This window comes from Serinus canaria, chromosome Z, assembly GCF_022539315.1.
Source record: "Serinus canaria isolate serCan28SL12 chromosome Z, serCan2020, whole genome shotgun sequence".
NCBI lineage: Eukaryota > Metazoa > Chordata > Aves > Passeriformes > Fringillidae > Serinus > Serinus canaria.
In genome coordinates, this window is record NC_066343.1 from 59,013,617 (window position 1) to 59,035,308 (window position 21,692).

General features: G+C 40.5%; 1 protein-coding gene across 1 annotated transcript; it reads right to left on the reverse strand.

Annotated features, from left to right (window-relative positions):
• Nucleotides 1-453: 453 nt before the first annotated feature.
• On the reverse strand, nt 454-21,581 carry SNX18 (sorting nexin 18). Its single transcript, XM_050987180.1, has 2 exons — nt 19,971-21,581; nt 454-2,921 (listed from the first exon to the last, which is right to left on the reverse strand). The coding sequence occupies exons 1-2, from the start codon at nt 21,514-21,516 to the stop codon at nt 2,668-2,670; spliced, it is 1,800 nt and encodes a 599-aa protein (XP_050843137.1). The 5' UTR covers nt 21,517-21,581; the 3' UTR covers nt 454-2,667.
• Between the last annotated feature and the right edge of the window lie 111 nt (nt 21,582-21,692).

The window sequence follows — 21,692 nt, forward strand, 5'->3', positions numbered from 1 at the left end:
TGAACTTCATATGGTTGGTGATTGCCTATCCCTCTGATTTATCCATCTCTCTCTGGGGCTTCTCTGCCTTTAAGGGCATCCACAGTCACTTCCATCTTAGCCTCATCATCCATCTTAGTACTCCTTTGAGATCTGTGTCCAAGAGATTTATGAAGATAGTGAACAGCACAGGGCCTGAGATCAAGCTCTGTGGAATCCCACTGGTGACCAGTCACCAGCCTGATGCAACACTCTTTACCGTAACTCCTTGTGCTCCACCCATCAGCCAGTTCAACTTCAACTCTATAATGACTGAGGAAAAAAAGAAAATGCTAATATATATGTAGACTTGAACCTTTCTGTACTCTGCAACCACCTAAACCAGGACTCCAGCCGAGATTTTCTGGTACATTAAATTTAGCCAATTACTACACTCACTTTTCCTTTGCTCAAATAAATTCACAAATGAGAAAGTAAGGTGAAGGCCATGACAGTTTATTAGGGAAAACTGTACCTGTCTGATAATGTTGTATGAATACATATCACAGCTTGATTTCCTCCTGGACATGAACATGTCATTAATACCAACCTCCTAAAATACTTCTACTGAACCAAGATCAATTTCTGAAGAGGTCTTAATACCTCCATGTAGAATCAGCTTGATTATAGTCTGATCTAATTACTGTAAAGACATTTACTAAAACAATATCTGGCTCAAGCAAACATTAGCCATGGAACTCAGCTCAAACCTAGCTCACGACTCCGTCACATAATTAAATGACATTTGGGAAAGCAGGAGTACTGCTGGGAAGAGCTGTTAGGGAAGTGGTGAGTTTTGAATGTAGAATGAGACAGCATGAGGAAGGTAAAGAGCAAGTCAGCCCTATGACTGTGGTCCTTATTTTATGGTCAATCTTGTTTGCAGAACTGTTTCAACAGGCTGGAAATGGAGTCTTTCCTCACTGATTGTCCTTTCTTGTAATAATATTTCCTTCTTCATTATTCTGTATTTTACTGCTTTATGTGTGTATTAGAAGCACCGCCAAACACAGCTTGTGCAAAACAGCCATCTCCAAACATTTGGGGATAAATCTTAGAACCAAAACTACATTCTTAAGTGTTATTCCTCTGAAACAGAGGTGTGGGGTTAAACTACAAAACCTCACATGATCGTGTGAAAGAAATGCACATTTCTGCTGCATAGGTGAGGAATGATTTGTACTTAACTGCAATTGCTGCTCAACTTCCTTTTCCAGGCTTTTATTTGTTTAAGCTATTTTTGATTAATTCAATTAAACAAAAAAATAAACATTTTGCTTCCTCATAAAGTTTTGTTATTTTTGTTCGGGAGAAAAAAGATAGGATAAACAAAAACCCTCTTTCATACTGACCTATAAGAAGGAAATCAATAGGTAAGAAATACAGACTTAATTAAAGGGAAATAAGCCATAAACCTCTTTAAAAGATAGTGTTTACATATCTATAAATGCACCCTGCTTGTCAAAAATATTTATACAAAAATTAAGACAATTGTTAATTCTTAAGTGTTACAAACATAAAAATACCACCTGTTTTCCAAGTCAGTTTAGCCAAGCCTTCAGATAATTTATTTACTGATAATCCCCAAAAACTTTTAACTTAGTAAACTAATGAATCACAGTGGAGTTTAAACTCAGACAACTGGCAGTGCAGATGCAAGTCTGAAGTTAAACTAAATCAGCAACTGAACAAAGAGCAAATAATTTGAAACTTAAAAAAAAGTGTTGCAGCCACATAGCTTGCATTAATATCCCCTTGATATATGCAATTTTTATTAGGCTAGCTCTTCAAATTTCCACTTACAGTAATGCTGTATACCAAAAAAAAAAAAAAACCAAACCAAAAAACCAAAATAAAACAATAACAAAAAACCCCCAAAAAACCCAAAAACCCCCACCCCTTACTGTATTATTTCTTTCAGAAAGGGAATTAAGTGGTGTATTTTTGTACATGTGCTTTACACCCTAGTACATTTAACAACTAGTCTTGATTTCCAGGGAAAGTGCGAATAAATCTAACTTTTCCCCTTTGAGCTAACATTTGTTGTAATAAAGTACATGCTTTGCAAACTGGATGGCAGCTGAATTTTTTTCCAGTCAATGCGAGGTTTCATCATCAGTTCTTGTCATAGGCACCAACCCTTCATTCATTTAATCATAAAAATGTGACTTACTAGAAAAGGAAAAATAGAGTCTAAAGGCACAGAATCACATAGCTGCTCTAGTAGGAGTCTGTAAACAGAGAATTGCTTGAATTTAGGAAATCCAAATCTAGGAAAGTAAAAAGGCATCTGAAGCAGGCATTTATCTAGCCAACTTCCTTAAATACCCAAAGGGCTTTGAGGTCTATGAAGTATGCACTAAGATACTGTATTTCAAAAAGCAATAAGGCAAATAGTATACTCATTATTTCAAAAAAGTTACAATGGTGTAGGCATACACAGTATAACTTAGTTACAATGCATGGTACTGTTTCTACTACATAGCCCTATAACTGTTTCCTTTCTACATAATCAGAGATTAAACCTGGGTTCCAGGTGAACACAAACCCATTCTTGTACCGCCATCTACCACTGGCACCAGCTCTTCAGCAGCACTTGCTCTGCTGCCTGGGTGACATTGATGCTGAGCAAAGTCCACAGATCAGAGACTAAACACTGTCATACTTGTGAAGAGCTTCTTCTAGCTTTTGCGTCACTTTTTGAAAAAAGAGTATTTGCTGTTGCAAGAAATGCTGCATCTGTGATTTGAAGTCCCTCACACGAATTTTGTGGAAATGATTAATTTCTGCAAGGGTTGCAAAGGAAATAATGTTACAACGTTCTTGAATGCCCTCAGCTTTTTGGAGCTCCATCTTCCCCTCTTCCACATGTCGCTTACTCTCCTTTACTTTGGTAAGGGCTCCTGTGTAAAGAACAAAATGAAACAGTTGAACTGTAAGGACCACGTAGACTTAACTACTGAACTTTAACAAGTGAGTTAGCAACAACAAGGATTTGTATAAGACTTATTCTCAGTGTATTTATAGGTGTGCATAGATATATGTGCGAATGAAAGACAATAAAACAAAAGATTTTTAACATAAGAAAAATCAGGGACCAGTGGATCCTGTGTAAAAAATAAAACTCAATACTTTTTTAAGGCTCAAGCATACTAAAGTTACTAGAACATCCTATTTTACAACCTTAAAAATCAGATGGCGTCCTTCAGAGAATATGTTATCATTATAACTGCAGAAGAGTAAGTGAAAGCACAAGAAAACTAGTCAGATCAATTTAAGTCTACATAAATACTAGAAAAATAACCTTGTTAAGAACTAGACTATGTGAAATACCCCTTTTCCCAATCCTCGTGACATGTCAAAAGCATATGTTAATATACAATATCTTGTCAAAACATGTTTTTGCTTTTACACCAGAGATACTCCAAATCAAATTATTGATTACCAGAGAATGGAAAAGTTTATCTCAAAGTCACAGATGCACAAGCAGACCTTATGCTTACACAGTGCTGCAAAACATAGTAGAAAAGCAGAGTTACAGAACTGACAATCCTCCCTCTCCAAATAGCTAATTAAGGCACATACATCCTACAAAAGCAAAGTATCATCCAAAACAGACCTACCCAAAGCAGAGCCATCTTGAGATATTCATACTGGACTCAATTTCCCACAGAGCAACTTCTTAGTCTTACTTATTTTATTTAGAGAACTAAACCAAATCAGACTAGTACAACTTTTTATCATCTCACTAGATTCTTGTTCCTGTAAATACTTGTAATGCTGTAACTCTCCTTTCAGATTACACTTCTTACACGTGACTAGAGCATGCTGCCTGAAGGCTAATGGCAATGTCTGTCTCTGGGGGCTGCAAGGCAGAGGCACTGTTCCACACCTTCCTGGCTCCCATGGCATGACAGTGGGATGGCTAAGAGCTTGGCACAGGCTGCTTCTGCTGATTAACCTCATCATCTCCAGCCTGGCTCCCAAAACACCACTGAAAAACCTTTTCCACACACAGTGGTGCTGGCTGTGACACTGTGCCAGAAGATCTGTACGTTGTTCTCTAAGGAGTAAGGAATCTGTGAGGTAGGGTATGATCTAAAAAAACACTTAATCCCTCCTCCTACAAGAAGAACACTTCTTTCAACAAATTTAGCCTTAGCAAAAATTTTTCTGTGCTCTGTGGGCACGACAGGAATCTATGCACAGCCGTGAAAAATTGAAATTTGGGACTTACTGGAAGCCAGATGTAGCTGGTTAAATAAACATGACAACTCTTCAGTTGTGATGTGAGAAACAGCTTTAGATGTTATTTCTAAAATGACCAAACTGGAAAAGAAATACTGAAATTCACAGTATCAGCATCTGAAAGCATAAGTAAACTATGGAGCATGTGTAATCTTCAGATTGTTTTACATCAATAAAAAACATATATTACCAAACACAAGTGCCCTTCAGACTAGATATAGTATGTATTTTTTTGCTATTAAAAATAAAAGGGAAAGATTTAAATTAGTGAAGGAATCCAATCATTAACATTGCTCTGTTAATGCATATGGATCATACTGCTCCTGTAGTGGAATTTCTTTTAAAATCTGGACAGACTATAACCAGATGTCAGCAGTACATGACAAAGCTCATACATATGCATAAGCTGTACCTTACTGCTTGTTTTTTGGTTTTTTTAATATCTTTAAATGAAGCTTTTAATAGTAATATAATTAATCTTAAAATAACTCCATAGAGGGATAATATTATCTTATTTTAGGACAGTCAAAGAATTCTCCATAAATACAGAGAAAAAACTCCCAAAATGCTTTACTCTAAAAGAAAATTAATTGTTTAAAAATGTCATTTTTAAGCTGTTCAGCATCTACTGAAGTTTGCACGACTTAGTTTAGCAAATCCAAGTAAAAGTTATTCATGGCTTTGAAAGCAGCTTAAATAATAAAAAATTGCCCATTTTTCCCAAACACCTTTCCATAATCTACACTTCTCATATTTTAATCGATGTGAGCAAAACCCTGAGCTGGAACAGAGATTTCTTGATGTGGAAGGTTCAGTGATTCATCCTACAATGACCAGAAGACAAGGAATTGTGGAGTGGAGAGCAGCCCGTTGTGTATTTCCCTCATGAAGAGAGGCATCTTGTGCAGAGATGCCTCAGTAGGTGATGCTTACTCAGTAGGTAAACTTTAAGGGCTCCCAGCTCACAACTCCGGACCTGCTGCACCCCAGTCTGTACTCTATGAACTCCCCCAGCTCCCCCCTCACTAATTGATCCATCACTCTCAGGGCCTACTCTGGCAGCTCACAGCTCCTGCAACCACCCTCGGCGGGGAGGCTGGGGTGAGCAAGGCCCACTGGTCTAGAAGCACACCTGCAGAAATTTCTCCTGGTTTCTGATTTTAATTATGTGAATACCTAGTATTGGTTTGGATGACAAAAACAACAAAAAAAGGAAGATGTATTTAAAAGAAAAGAAGGCTGAATCACAGCAATTCGAGAAAAGGCTAAAACATATTTTAGGAAGAAGAAACAGAAGGAGCCACCTCCCAATGCACAGTAGCTCAATGAAGCCTCCTGCAGAGTACCTGGGATAAATACACATCAGTGCATTGTGCATCCATGCCTGGGATAAATATACACCAGTGCACTGTTCCCAGGGGGATGGAATACATAAAAATTAATTCTTGGGCTTTTTTAGATCCAGATGTACAGATTCTGTTCAATCTTGCTCATGCATTTAAAGACCTTCTGTCAGGAGTCACTTCCCAGTGATCAGGACTAGCTTTCAACAAGTGAAGAGGGCCTGGATTAAAAATGCAGAAAACTTAGCCTCATCTATTTCTGTTCTTAAAGGTGTGGAAAAGCTTATATGAATGCTGTTTGTCACTGACCAAATCCTTACAGTAAACAGACTCCTATGCTCACTGCAGCTAACGGTTTAAAAGAGACTCAGATTTCAGTAATTGTTTTGAAATATGAAATTAGACAACACAAGAGGATATAAATGCATTCAACAAGGGACATTTGTGCTAGCAAAATTTGTGCTAGTGTATTGTGCTAGAAGACAAGAAAACAGGGACAATGCAGAGTTCTCAGTAGAAATAAATAATTTCAAGCCATAAAACAGCGTACTAGCAGCAGCTTAAATGGGTGCTGAAGAATTATGAGGAAAAAAGAAGTGTATCGAGACAGTAAGCTAGTCATGGAAACATGAGATTGCTATGAGGTAGGAAGAGCTGAACACACTCAGGAAAATATCCTGAACCCAAAAGCACTTAGGTTTGGGTCAAACAATCTATTTTCACACCATCTGCAGTTTTATTCCAGTAACAAATGTTTTGAGATTGTGTGAAGTGTCAAATAAGGATGGGTCCATACACTCGATTTCCTTCCACAGAGGAAGTACATGTGTACTCCTGTGAACCCATGCTGACGTACATGCATTTCCAAGTCCAAGCTGCAGCCTCCAGTGTGGCTAGAGGGCAGAAGTTCTGGGGTTCCTGTCTTCCAGACTGCAATTCAGACTGCTTTTCACTCAATTCCTTAGTCTCTCTAGGAAGGCAGGCTTGCCCTGTGCCTACTAGCACATGCAATCGGGAGCCAAAGAATAGTGATACCTGTAAAGGATGCAGCATCTTTCCCTTTCCACTCTTCCCAAAATACCCAAAAATCAGCTCTCAAGTGCTGAATGCAACAGATAGGAGTGAAACATCAGCTGTGTCCAAAGCTACTAATCCACACAAAGAATTCTTCAGGGCAGGAGCCCTTTTTTTGCTCTCTATTTGCACAGTGTTTACTACAATAACATCTGTTTCATGGCAGGGCTTGCACCATTCTTAAAAAACACAAACAGTACATTGCTGTAGCAGCAGCAATTTAACTGTGTACAGTAATGCTGCACATGGATGAAACACAAAGAAGCATCAGTTCAACACTGCTGAATACAGCACCTGAAGCAGTGGGCAAGCACCAGCTGAATTCACTGGGGTCTGAAATCCACTGTCAGTCTCAAGAATCTGTTAAGTCACCAATATATCAAAGTCTTCAGTACCTCACTTCAAAATATTCAACTTGAAAACTCACCTACTTGAAAGAGCCAGCAGGTAAATTTTTTATATCCTATGATTGTAATGCCTTTATTATTGCAGCTATTAAAGTATCTCTTTCACTTCAGTGATATATTATACTAAAACAGAGCAAACACATTTTTTTAATGATCTCTCAGCAGCTGTACCTCAGAAATCTTGAGCAAATAAAATTAGCTATGCAATAAATATTTCATCTTTCTACTATCAGCAAGCTACAAAATAATATTTAGTGCACTACTTACTAGAAGGTAAAACAACATACATTTCCACACCATTCACCGGTCCAGCATATTAAATACTCTAATAGGATGCATAATGTATCCTTCAAAGCACCTTCATGAAGAGAGAGCTTTGAACTTGTCAAACAACTCCCTTAGCTTTATTTTTCTTACAAGAAATCTAAGAAACCATCTCTAATGAAAAAGGAAAAAAAACATATTAATAATGCTGCTTTCATAAAAAGATGCACAAGCAGATAATGTAACTAGAAATATTTTCTTTTTCCTTACTTAATGATGAGGTTATTTAACTAGCGGTCTTTGCTTAAAGATTTGAAAAAGCAAACCCTAGGTAGCTCACGTGCATGGAAACAACATTATTTCTAATCCAGCAGAGTGCTGCCAGAGCAAGTTGGTCTACATGGTTGTCCCTCTTACTCCACATCTAGCAAAGATGTTGTTACAAGATGTCTCAAATGACTAATCCAATAAAAGAATGCAAGTGGCCTGGGGAGAGAGATGATGCCTTAACTCTATCATTGGCTTAGCTATGTGATCCAGGTCAGCCCGGGGTTACACAATCATTAGCTACAATACAAGGGAAATTGCAGAAGCATTTCATGAGTGTCCTGTTTTCAGCTAGGGTAGAGTTAATATCTTAATACTGTTACAGTGCTGTGTTTTAGATTCAGAATGAGAATGGTGTTGATAACACACTGATGTTTGGGTTTTTGCTATGGTATGTTTATTCCAACTCAAGGACTTTTTCTGCCTCCTGTCTCATGTTCTGCCAGTGAGGAGGTGCACAAAAGAAAACTGGACATAGTTGGGCAAGTGATTGGAACTGACCAAAGGAACACTCCACCCCACAGTTTATATCTATGCCCAGGATATAAACTGGGGGAGTTACCCAGAAGCACAGCAGATCTGGGTTTGGAAGGGGGTCTGGCATCAGTCAGTGGGTGGTGAACAACTGCATAGTCCATCACCTGTTTGTTTCCTTTTTATTATCATTAATATTAAAACTGTTCTTATCTCAACATACAAATTTTACTTCAAGTCTCCTCCCCATTCCACTGGGTTTAGGGTGGGGGGAGAGAGCAGAAAGGGTTTAGTGAGTGATTGCTTGGTGCCTAACTTCCAGCTGTGCTCAAACCATGACAATGAGATAACACATACATGAAATCCAACTCTGAAATAATTCCCAAACTTCTGCTCAATTGAAAGTGAAATAGTAACAGAACAGAGATTTTGCTACACTGACAGATTATTTTCTTAAGAATGCTCTGAGCAGTGATTAACAAAAGAAGCCTACACTGAGATTCTGCAAATTCTTTACATTTTCTGGCCAAGATTTATAACGGAAAGCAGCATAATAGGAATTCGCCTGAAATTAAAACCAGAAGACTTATTCTGTGGAGACTGAACTAAAAGAAATGTCACAGAGAAAAAGTACCATTACAGTTATTAATATTGGAATGAGTTGCTTTAAAAAAAATCTATTTTACAGTTTTACACCAAAAAAACCAAAGTGATTTTCAAATCCAAAGGCAAAATTCTGCCACTTGCTTTTGGTAAGTGCCAATTCAATAGTTTTCAAATCCAGTCTTTGCATTTAAAAGATGACATTCTTCTTTAGCGCACAAAACCACTTTAACAACATTTCCTTTTCCATAGTGAAATGTCAAAAATATAAAACTCAAATATATCAAACTGCAATTACTTTAGTATTATAGAGGTTTTTGTAGATACATGAAAATAGCTATAATGCTTTTAGAACCTGCAGCCTAACAATAGTTGAAGAAGTGAGCTTAGTTTTTCATTGATTTGTTGCCTATTGCTCAAAAAAAGCCCAGAACAACAAAGTACTATCCTTTTAGGTTTATAAATTACAGCATTCTGCTGACATCTATATCAACACTGACTACAGTTATTAAAATCAGACATAATTATTTGCTCTTTCAGTTACCCTGCTGCAAAGTTTATTGAAAGCTGACACTAAAAACCACATTCTTCAGTTCAAAATGAAGTCACTTTTTAATTTACACAACTCAGGAGCTCACACACAGTCTTTGCTAGATATTTCAGAACATTAATTAGCTGTAACCTCATCTGACTGTCTTAACTTTTAAATTGATTTAATTAACATAAACCAAATTAACCATGATGCTAGAATGCAGTGTAAAATGTCATTTTTTCAAAATTACCAGGGTTACTGGTAGTCTAACTAATATCTTTTTAAGTTTTAATAGTATGATTATTAGGATCTGATTAGACTCATTGAGCATACATCTGTCAGTTAGTGCACACAGAGGAAGAGCATACAGAGCTGATTTATTGATCCAAATCTACACGGATTGTAATCATACCTGTGCATTTTCAGAGAGTGCAAAATGATCACACTACTGAAAAAATATTTAAATCTCCACACTGTCAATGTGCATTTCACTCCAGAGTACCCCAGAGGAATCAATAAGCCTTGGTGTGGAGCACCTCCAGTACCAATGTTTTGCTGGGCCATGCTACACCACACTGCTAACTGAGCAGATGTGATAGCTTGCCTTTGGAGGAGCTGATAACAGAAAATGAGAGCAACATGGTCAAGTAAATGAAAGAAACATCATTGAATTAAAATTTTAATGCATCTACTGCCCCACATAATGCCATTATAAAGTTTTTTAAAACCCCAAAAAAACATAATGCTAGGTAGCCACACAGAAGAAGTGTGTAAAATGAGATTAATATTTTCCATTCAAATGTTGAATGCAGAGATGTTAAAACTGTTATCTTCTGAGGCATTGTACACTAGTAGTCTTCTAAGCAAACAAATTACTTTATTTTAGACACTAAAGCATGCTTAAACTGTGTTTGTGAATAGTTTTGACTTTACAAGCACTTACAGTGATGTCTGAAAGGAGACCCACCAGGAATCATTTGACTGTAAAATCCAGTTAAACTATCCGTACAGCTGTCTGTTATCACAAACATAACATTTTGCACCACAGCCTGAGAAGCAAATGCTAACTAATGCTGGGTTTGCCCAGTTCTAAGGCACTCTGTACTTTTTGGCACTCACATGTACCATTCAAAAGACTTTTTCTTTGGTGTGGTTTCAGCTGGCAGTGCAGACTAGGGGGACCAACAAGAGTGAAACATAAGCTACACTGGTCACGAGAAATACAGTACATTTGCCCATTAAAAAGGTAGTCATGTTTTTTAGGACCACACTGGAAAATTTAGGCAATTGGAATTTGCAGAAGTACCAAGATGAAACCTTTCAGTCCTTTTTAGTACTTCTCATTAGTTTACATCTAACTAGGGCATCAAACAAGCTTTCTAATACAGAACTCTGCTTTTCCAGAATTGGAATTGGTTTATTACAGTTCAGTTGTCACAGGTTTTGTGAATTTTTCCTAATTAGGATGCTAGGAACAAGCACTTTGTTAGAAAGATGCTCCAGAGTTTTAACAGCTTTTGTAAACGCCCTGTTCATACTGCTGACTTCAAGAAAACAACCATCAAAAATTATGCTGTCCATGGTTAAAATAAATTAATTTTCAGTAGAAATGGTTAAAAACAAATGAGCAGAAATGTGTTGTCCTTCTCCTCTCCAAAATGGATGTAAGCACTATTACATTAAACGTTGACTTCTTTCAAAAATTTTGTAAGATTCATGGGATGTGGATGGACAGGGGAACCAGGTAACACTGTGTATCAACCTCCAACTATTACTGAGAGAAGTAAGTATAAACGCAAGTTCCATTGACTCTTACATCACTACTCTATTAGGGCACAATGAAACACCTGCTTTTGGATGTTGTCTTCTGTTAAGACTAAAAGGGAAGCAAAGAACAAATACAACTTACAGTGTTTGCTTGCCCACTATCACCTGTTAAGCTCCACTACTGTCGTAAGATGAGCAAATAAAACATGTACAGGCAGTTTAACATAAATTCATATAAAAGATTTAAGATGCAAATGAAATGCAGATACTTGTTTATGTTATCCTAGTACCCTTAATTGCCCTCTCTTAGATTTCTGAACGTTTCTCTGCAAGAGCAGAAATAAATTTCCTTGTTTGAAAAGCTGCATTTTCTGCAGTTTCTCTGTATAAACAAAAAGAAGTAGAACTCCTGTAGCAGAAAAAAACATTCAAGGTAAGCCATCATTAATGCAACCAATTAAAATATGTTATATAATATAAAAGCAAAACATGTGAAAATTTTAATATAATGCTATACTAACATTATTTAAAAGAAATGCCCTTTTAGTATACTGCTAGCTAGGCAGCATAACTATTCATGCATACAAAGATTCAAAATCACAAACATTCAAAAAAAAAATCAGAATAGTAAGTTGCTTTTACTATGGGACAACAAAGCAACATAAACTCTGAATCAGAGGATGAACCTTTTTTTCACATTGTTAATGAACTGCAGGTAGGCATAAAAAGCATAGCTCAGTTCACTATGATTACAGAAGTTGTCCACCCATGATGTGTACCTACTTAAAACAAAGGCTGAAAACATCACACTTTTTCCTGTTCTGCTACAGTAACAGAAGAAGTAACAGAACATTGGCAAGAACTGAACAGATTGTTTAAATGTTGGTGGGTTGTTTGGGCTTTGTTCCATTTTATTTAAGTCCTCGTGGCTTTTATGAAAGATACAAACAAGACTGCATAAGAAAGCATGTGCCATTTGTTTGCTCTAGTCTGCTGATAAGGCTCATGTTTGGGGACTCAGCCAAATGTAATTTCCTATTTTTTTCAATTAAAATTTTCAAATTCTGTGTTATTTGAACCAGGAAATTTAAAATACATAAGATGCCAACTGGATAAGTTTACACAGTCTGCACTTACTGACTTGGCATTTTAACTGTTCAAAGTCTAACAATGAAGTCATGGAAAGATGCTGGAAAGGCTGAAACATGTCCTTGTTCTAAAGGTGACTTACAAACTAAAAAAGTTAGTCAGCTTGTTTGTTTTTGATAATGTGCTAACAAAGAACTGGAAGAGCTCTGGGAGCTTCTGTCCATTTTCAGTCTACCAATTCTTGTCTTCCATGTTTGGATAGAAGACCTATCAGCCAGACTAGGAGCACCCAGGGCTTCAGAAGAACCAGCCCCCTCTATAGATTCTCCATATGTCTCTCAAAAGGCATTACTTTGTTTTTGAAAGAGAATTCCTCTTTTTACAGTATACTTTTTAATTCTTCAATGTCTGCACTGCTCTTCTACTCCCTAGTTGCTCACAGAGTCTTCCCAGTAGATAAAGCCTTACTGCTTGTGGTGAGCACATAGTATTGGGACATTTTCTATGATCTGACTACAAATCTGATGAATATTTGTATTTATTTAAACATGCACTGCCTGTAGTCAAACCTAGAGGTATGATCTCCAATCAAAACATCTCCTGTCAGGATGAGAAGAGCAGACAGGACAGACTTTCTAGTGTGTGGTAACACATGTAGTCTCTCCCACAGAAGGAATAGCTATAGTCTTCCTCTGATACCAGCAGGTTTTGAAAAAGCAACCCATTTGTGTGTTATTAGCCATGAAATGTCTCTGTTACTGAAAGTGTATGATACCAGACTAGTTTCAGAAGGTAATAAGAAAATGACTCATCACAACAGCATGAATATCGCTCCCTTAAAGAGCCACAGAGATTGTGAGGGAGTGGAAAAGGAAAAATAATCATACATTAAGAAGACCCATGTATCTTTCATAGAGACAGGGCATAGAAGTCCTTTATTTTTCTTCTTACTGTTTAATTTTCTTCAAGTAAAGGCATTGCTCAGTTTTAAGTCATTTACTCCTGTCCTCTACCTTCACACAAACTAAGGGAGCCGTAATTTTACATAGTTTCTAAATGTGAAGATTCTTTCACATTTTAGCTCCATTTCCTTAAGGTTACCTTCAAATATTGTAAGACAATATTGGGTAATGCGGCAGCAAGCAGACAGTGTTACATCATCACTGTGACAGCTATGGAGAGGCTGACATGGCAAAAAATAGAAGTCATCCTGGAGCAGTACATCCTTTCTCAGCAAAGCTCTTACACAGATGATGTGCCCATCTCCTCTTACTGCTGCACAGGTCATCTGGCTAGGATTGCATGCCTAGCTCTTAACCACCAGCTACCTGAGTTGAAGCCCATGCAAAGTGTATGCATCTGAGGGACAGAGGAGCAAAAACCCTACAAGGCGGATAACAGGAAAAACAGTGATGAGAAAAACCCTGTCTGCACAACAAATTTAAGAGCTTAGGAAGTAAGCACAAGAGAAGAGCATTGCTTTTATACTGTATATAAAGTTTTAGGTGCCAATATTAACCAGTCTGATTTATTCATTAATTCAAATACTACTTCTCCATGGGGGGAGGAGGGAGAAGGAAGCTGAAAATATTAGAGAGTTCCAGGTTTCAGTGCTGTTTGGGTTTTCTGGTGCTTTGAATTTTGATGCATTTCCATCTGAATAGATTTTTTACCTACAGTTTTGTAAATAATATAAAAATATTTATGTGATATTTGTAAATATTCTAAAAACACAGCAAATGCATTCTTTAAAGCCTATGTCTAGAATTAAGTTTGCTTCAGGTAAATAAGACTATTTGCTTTATTTTACTTTTCACAAACAGTGACCAAAAAACAGTAAGTCATTCAGGTATTTCTAAAACCAATTCTCCTAAATCCTGGAATGCAAAGGAAATGGAATTGCCTCTATCTCAGGAAATATTTAGACAACTTTTTCAGGTCTCTTTTGTAAAAACCATACCCAGAAAGTTCTCAAACATTAACATCACAATGTTAAGAGAGAAGAAATCTAAAAAGCAGAGATGAAACAGCATGTTAGTCAGTACTTCCTCCACTTTCGTGAATCGCAAGAGGCCAATTATAGTAATTCCTAAAACAAAACTTGAAAGAAAGATATCCAAAACTCCCCCAACTTCTCTACTCTCTAGTGAGAGTAGAGAAGCAAATATGAAGACAAGAGAGCCAGACAAGGATGAGCTACGATAGTAGCATATACTGTCTCCTAATCCCACAAGTGCATGAATTTTCTGAACTTGCATGGGCCTGCAGTGAGCATTTGTGTTGAAGATTACAGAAGTATGAAGATTGCATCAAGTTGAGCAAAGCTTTAGCAATTAATACGTAGAAATTATTTCACCAAGAATGCCTAGGGAATTTCCCCAAGTAGACCTTAAATGCATAAAAGAGAAGGTATTATTCATTAAAAATGGGAAGCTGCTTTGCTGCTCAAAATTAAAAAAACTGAACCAGTATTTCTTGAACAATACATCAGTTCTGCAATAGAAAATTATAAAATGCAGCTTAGTGTTTTGTGCCTCTGGAACTTAATATCCCTCTTCTGCAAATGTTTCACCAGAGGCTAAAGAAAACTGTGTACAAGTGTATCTAATATGTACCTTTCCTTCAAAAAAACTCACATATATGCCCAAGAATATTTTCACGCATGCACATTAGAAGCATCTACCTACAAGAAGCTGAGGGCTATATGCATGGAAGTATTGGGATGTTTAGAAGCTTGAGACACCACTCTGCCATTGTCTACTGTATCCAGGCACCGGTTCTCCCTAATCACTTAATTTTCCAAACAAGAGCTATAGAACAGAAGTCGTTGTAAGTGACATATGCCTTGAGACTGATATGTTCTATACCAGCCTCAGTGGGACTCAAACCAAGTATGGAAATGTTGGGTTTCCAACTTGGTACATTCTTTGCTCTAGGGCTCAATTGAATGAATCAGAGACCTGGACTAGTGTGCATATGAAAGGCCTCAAAGTATTGACCTGTTGATCCTCGAATGGTATGTGGTACATAAATGTTCAAATACTTTGTCTGTCTCTTCTGTAGCAGGAACATTGACTCTTCCTGCAGAAAATTACTTAAACACTAGGAACTCAAGATGAAAGAAAAGGAAACTTGAAGAATCTCCTATTGAAGCTATTGCCATTTCATAAAACATCAATTAACAATATTAATAAGATAATTAACAGTTTGAAAATATTTCCACAGTCCATTGGTACACGCGTTTTACACAAACTACACAAATCAGATCACATATGATGTCCTCAGCAAAGAAGGCAGAAAGACCTGAATCCCAAAACAATTAAAAGCACAACAGTTAACACATTTTCCTGGTAAGATGCAGACAAAGCAACAGCAAGGCTTATATGGCTTTGGATCATAATTCTAGAGAAAAAGAAAAAGCCCACATAGAGGGGAACTTTTACGTCTGTGGCTCTTTTTGTATAAGTTGCAGAAAGTTTTTACACAAAACCTCAGACATGCAGAGTTCTCAGTCCATAGCACACATTGCACTTAAAAATCACATTCAGCAGCTCTTCAGCTAACTGCAGTACAGCAAAAGCATAATAGGACAAGAGAGTTAAAATTACAGAATCACAGAATATGCTGAGTAGGAATGGACCCACAGGTATCACTGAGTTCAACTCAGCCCTACAAGGGACATGACAAGAGTCACACCAGGTGCCAGGTGAGGGTATGTCCAAATGCTTTTTGAAATCTATCCGGCTTGGTGCTTGGACCATTTCCCTCAGGACCTGTTCTAGTGCTCATCTGGGTGAAGAACGTTTCCTAATATCCAGCCTCAACCTCACCTGACACAACTTCAGGCCATTCCCTTGGGTCACCTCATCAGCCACACAGAGATCAGTGCCTGCCCCTCCTTTTCCCCCCACAAGTAAGTTGCAAGCTGCAATGAGGTCTCCCCTCAGTCTCCTCTTCTCTAGGCTGAACAGACCAAGTGACCTCAGCTGTTCCTCATCAGGCTTCCCCTCCAGAACCTTCAACATCCTCATGGCCCTCCTCTGGATGTTCTCTAGTAGTTTAATGTCTGGTATTGTGGCACCCAGAAGTGCCCCCAGAACTTGAGGTGACGCTGCCCCAGAGCAGAGCAGAGCAGAGCAGGACGATCCCCTCCCTTGCCTGGCTGGTGATGCTGTCCCTGATGTCCCCAGGACACGCTTGGCCCTCCTGGCTGTCAGGGCACTGCTGGCTCATGTTCAACTTGCCATGGACCAGAGCCCCAGGGCCCTTTCCATGGCACTGCTGTCCAGCCTCTCATTCCCCTGTCTGTCTGTACATGCAGGGCTGGCCCATCCCAGCAGAATCCAGCACCAGCCCTTGTTGAACTTCATATGGTTGGTGATTGCCTGGCCCTCTACTTTGTCAGGGTCTCTCTGCAGTGCCTCCCTCCCTGTGAGGGAGTCAACAGCTCCTCCCAGATTTGTATCACCGGAACATACTTAGTGTCCCTTCCAGTGCTTTGTCCAAGTCCTGTATGAAGATGTCAAAGAGCACAGGCCTGTGGAGCCCCCCTAGGGACAGGTCCCCAGTCTGATACCACCCCATTCACAGTAACCTTTGTGCCCAATCCATGAGCCAGTTCTCACCCTATCCATGATGTGTTTGTCCAGCTGTGAGATGGACATTTTGTCCAGAAGGATACAGTGAGAGAGAGAGCAATAGAAGCTTTAGTGAAATCCAAAAAGATCACACCAACTGGTTTCCCTTGATCAACTGTGTGGATTACCTTGTCTTAAAAGAAAGACTCAGTAAGCAGGACTTTCCTCTCATGAAGTTGTGCTGGATGTGACCAAGGACTGCATTGTCTGTCAAGTGTTTTCAACACTTCTCAGAATAAGCTTCTTCATAACTTCACCAGGCACTGACATGTGACTGACAGGACTGTGGAAGGGGTCCTCTTTCCTGCCCTTCTTGAGAACTGGGATGTTTGCCAGCTTCCAGTCAGCTGGGACCTCTTAGGATTTCCAAGACTGATCAAAAATCAATGAGAGGAGCTTCATAATGATATCACCCTACTCTCTGAGGGTTCTTGGATGAATCCTATCAGGCCCCATAGATATGCAGGGATCCAGCTTGAGCTGCGAGGGTTGGGAGTCAATCTTCCTCACACTCATGGTCCTCCAGCTCTATGCACAGGCACAGGCAAGTTTTGGTACAGCTGCCTTTGTTCTTCCATCCCTCTTAGGACAAAGGGAATATGATCTTGGGTTTTATCAGAAGTAAGCAATATATTTGCATTATGTAGCAAAAAAAGAGCACTACTTCTAATTTCAGGGTTCATAATTTTAAAGGCATGGCCATTTAAACAATTTATCAGTCAGGCTGCTGGTTCTGCAACTTATAAGGGCACTTTGGTGTAATTTTACTGCTTAATGAGCTTATAAACTAGAAAATAAAACCCTTGAAGAAAGACATGCCAACTCTATTTTTCAGACGATTTCTTATCACAAACACAGTTTCATAGCTGTTGACTATACAAACAGATATGTGTGTAGTCTATAGGGACAATATTATTTCTCAAAACTGGCAACTATCCCAGACAGTATATTTAAAACAAAGCCTTTATGTTGCAAGAACACCAGACAGTTCATATTTTCATCTGAAGTTTACAGACTGGCATTGAAAAGCTGTACCTTCTTAACAGTACCCCTTAAGAGTAATAAACCAGCAATATGGAGCACAAAACATGCCGCTCATTTTTTGTCTGGTTTGCTGTCTTGTAACAGAAATAACAACAAACACACAACCCACACAACTTAGCTCCTGTCATGGCCATGTACACTCAAGAGACCACCCTCTCAAGCCCCTGCCATATTCCTAAGACGAGCATGTACCATGGATGACACAGTGCTAGCTCAGATGCGCTGGAGCATTAATACCTGCATACAGGGGAGCTGGACATTTCTCCAGTCTACTCCAGGACAGTGCTCTAGCCCAAAATCAACTCTACATACTTCATGCTCATGCATTGCTCGTTATTTATATGAACCTTCAGCAGTTCAGTAAGGTGCACTTTACCAGTAAGTGTTAATTCAAATAGAACTACAAAAGAAATAAGGATGCTTTCAGCACCTATCTTATTATTCCCAGTCCTCTCTTCAAAGGTTTGTTTCCAAAAATATTTCAGTGAAGACCTCCATATAACCTAAAGCCTGAGGATGTATTATTTAAATAGTATGTATTATACAGTCTGCTGGATTTTTCCACCTAATACAAGTATCCATCCCTTTTTTTTCCCCAGAAGCTTACAGATAATCCTATTAGATGACAACTCACTTTAACATGCTCTGTTCCCAAACATGACGCAGTGCCAAGGCCACTCATCTCTCCAAATCTAAAATATTTGAAAGCTGCTATCAAAACACATTACCACAGCAGCTAGCAAAGAAACTCCTCAAATACTGAGCTTCACAACACCCTTTCTTCTTCAAAATAAAATTAAGACAGTTTAAGTTTCCACTCACAATTTTTGATATTTGACAGCAGAATGGAAATCAGACTTTGATGCATACAATTTTTATGAAAAGATTATTTTCTTAAATAACAACAAACTGTGCACTTTGTAGCAACTCTCTTTCCTCAGATGTTCCCAGCAATGCATATCTCTGGACACCCGCCTTTCTGCTGAGTTGAAAAAACTTTTCCAACTCTTTTTACCAAACTTAGTGTACTGTTCCAGATGCAAAACCCCTGGAAATGTCATGTAAGGAGAAAAAGACTGATTTTCTCTGAGTGACAATTCACTTGAGATTTAATCTCCAAAATAATTTTCTACAAAGCTCATGCATTTTCTTGGGTAACTTATGGATACCCATTTCTGGAGAGCATATGTAATGTTTCCTTGGCCTTGGTTTTGCAGCTCAAATGCACACACTCTCCTGAACTTTGAGTTGAAAACTACAGGTAAGGAACATAACAAAAAAAAAAGGACTAATGAGGAACTTACCTACTTGCAATGGTAAAGAATGTACGACTATCAATAATTTAACAGCAGAATCTCCTCAAACTTCTGTTTATCTGAACAAGTGTAATTTCTTATATAGCAGATTTTTTTTCATTTTTGAGTTTCTTTCTGACAGGTCACAAAGTACCTTACAACTAGCAATCTGAACCTGGACAGAGTGTTTCAACTAGAAAGATGCTGAAACAATAACAGGTGACCAGCATCTGTTCATGATAATAAGGGCAAAGGTTGAACAACTAAGGACACTGTAGCTGACCATTACTCTTTCACAAACACCACAGGACACTTGGCTGAACAAAGATGCTCCAGCAGCCTTAAACATAACATCAGACTGATGCTGCAAAACACACACCTCCACGTGCACCTTGAACAGAGTGGTCAATCAGAGGAGTACCTGCAACATCATTATATTACTTCATATTTATTACCTAACAGACAAAAGATTTAAGATACCTCACAAACCTCAGAGTAATAGATGCTTGCATACCACTTGATTTTCAGGGTTTGTTAATAAGCCAAATAATCTTTAACATACAGGCAGTTTAGTTTGACGTGGTTGCTTTCAGAAATACACAGCTGAACACAGCAACCTCTGATCAGCAAAACTCCCAACTAAGTTTAGGCCTTTGGCACAAAATAAAAATTGTCACTGATGTGTTTTTTGTATTTCTAGTCAGAGTTTACCTAAGTAAACACAGGAAGACTGAACACAAAGCCAGCAAGCCAAACACAGGGCAAATTTAGGCAATGGTTCCTATACCGGTTGCATACCACTGATACATAAAAGTTAAATTATTTCAGAAATCACAAAAGGGTCTTACCTTTCTGCACATGGATGATGTCTGGAAAGTTGGCCAAATGCCCCTGATATAATGCTAACAAATCCATCACAGGATCTAGGTCCTGCCGGGGCTGATCTGCAAAGAGGTCCCCGATGGCATCATAGGCTTCTGCAGTGAAGGCTATGGCTTGGTTGAGGCCAGCTGAAAAGGCCTGCTGGTCCAGCTCAAATGCCTGACTGAGGCACTTGAAGGAGTGCCCCACCTTCTGGTATTCCTTCTTGAAACCAGTGACTTGTTTGCGGGCAAACTCGTTGGCTGTATGATTAAGTTGCAGAGCACTCTCATCCATCTTCTTGGTGAAGGCTTTGAAGCCATCCACCTGGCTTTCCACCTCCTGCAAGTCCAGGCTGGCACCAGGGCCTGTGGGGACACTGATGGTCAGAAAAAAGTTGGCACCCACCATCTCATCCTTTTCAGCCTTGCGCTTGCCCTGTTTCCAGGCCTTCTCATCCGTGCTGGGACAGGTGAGGAAGTGCTGGAAGGCATCGCACTGGGCCAGCACAGGGTGGCTGCACATGTGGTCCATCCACCAGGCCAGGCCTTTGCGACGTTTGGAGATGAAGTCCTCCTCAAAGCGGCCAGTGGCCTGCTTCTCTGGCAAGTGGGGCACAGAGATGACGGGGAACTTCTCAGCCAGGCGCCCATAGAGCCAGTCAAAGTGCTTGTAGCGGCGGTGCACCTGCTGCCCGGTGTGGCTGGGCACCAGCTTGTACGCGATGTAGCTCTTCATGCCCTTGAATTTGGTCTGTTTGGTGGGGTCCTCGATGGAACACTGGAAGGGGTAGGGGTTCTCTTGCCACTCGGGGCCCCTGGGGCCCAGCACCACGCACAGCTTGTCCCCGTCCTTCACGAAGCCCGACGCCTCGCCCAGCACGAAGGCCTCTCCGCCGGACTTGACGAAGGTGGAGAAGCGATTGAGATTGCGGCTCACCGTGGCCGAGCTCTTGGCGGCGCCGCCGCCGCCGGGGGGGTGCGGGTGTCCCGGTGGGTGCCCCGCGCCGCGGGGGCCCAGGGACGGCTCGGAGCGGGTGGACAGGCGGTACCGGCCCGAGGCGCCGCTGCCCGCCGCCTCGTAGTCGGGGTAGGAGCTGCCCAGGGCGCCCGGCTCGTCGGCCACCGTGGAGCTGTCGTCCCAGTCGTCGTCCCAGTCGTCATCGCTGCCCTGGCTGGGCTGGTAGGAGCCGCCGTAGGGCGGAAAGGGATACCCGGCGGGCGGCGGCGGGTAGGGCTCGGGCGGGGGCTGCTGCGCCGCCGGCTTGAAGGCGGCGGGGGGTGGCAGCGGCTCGAATCCGCCGACAGGGACGTTTGCGTAGCGGGCGGGCGGCGGCGGCTCGGCGGCGGGGGCGCGGATCACCTGCACGTAAGAAGCCGGGAAGAGCCCGCGGTCCCCGCGGCTGTTGACGCCCTCCAGCCACCCCTCGATGTCCTGCTCGCTGCACAGGCTCAGCACCTCGTGCTCCCGCAGGGAGATCTCACCCGGGTTCTCCGACCTGAAGTCGTACAGCGCCCGCGCCCGCAGCGCCATCGCCGCCCACCGGGGCGCTCCCTGCGCCGCCGCCCCTCACCGCGTAGCGCTGGCGAGGCTGCCGCACAGAGCGCCGCCGCCCTCGGGCTCCTCGTCCCGTCGGCGGCCTGCCCGGTGCAGCTCCCGGTGCAGCTCCCGGTGCCGCTCCCGGAGCCGGCGGCGGGCGCGGGGCCGGG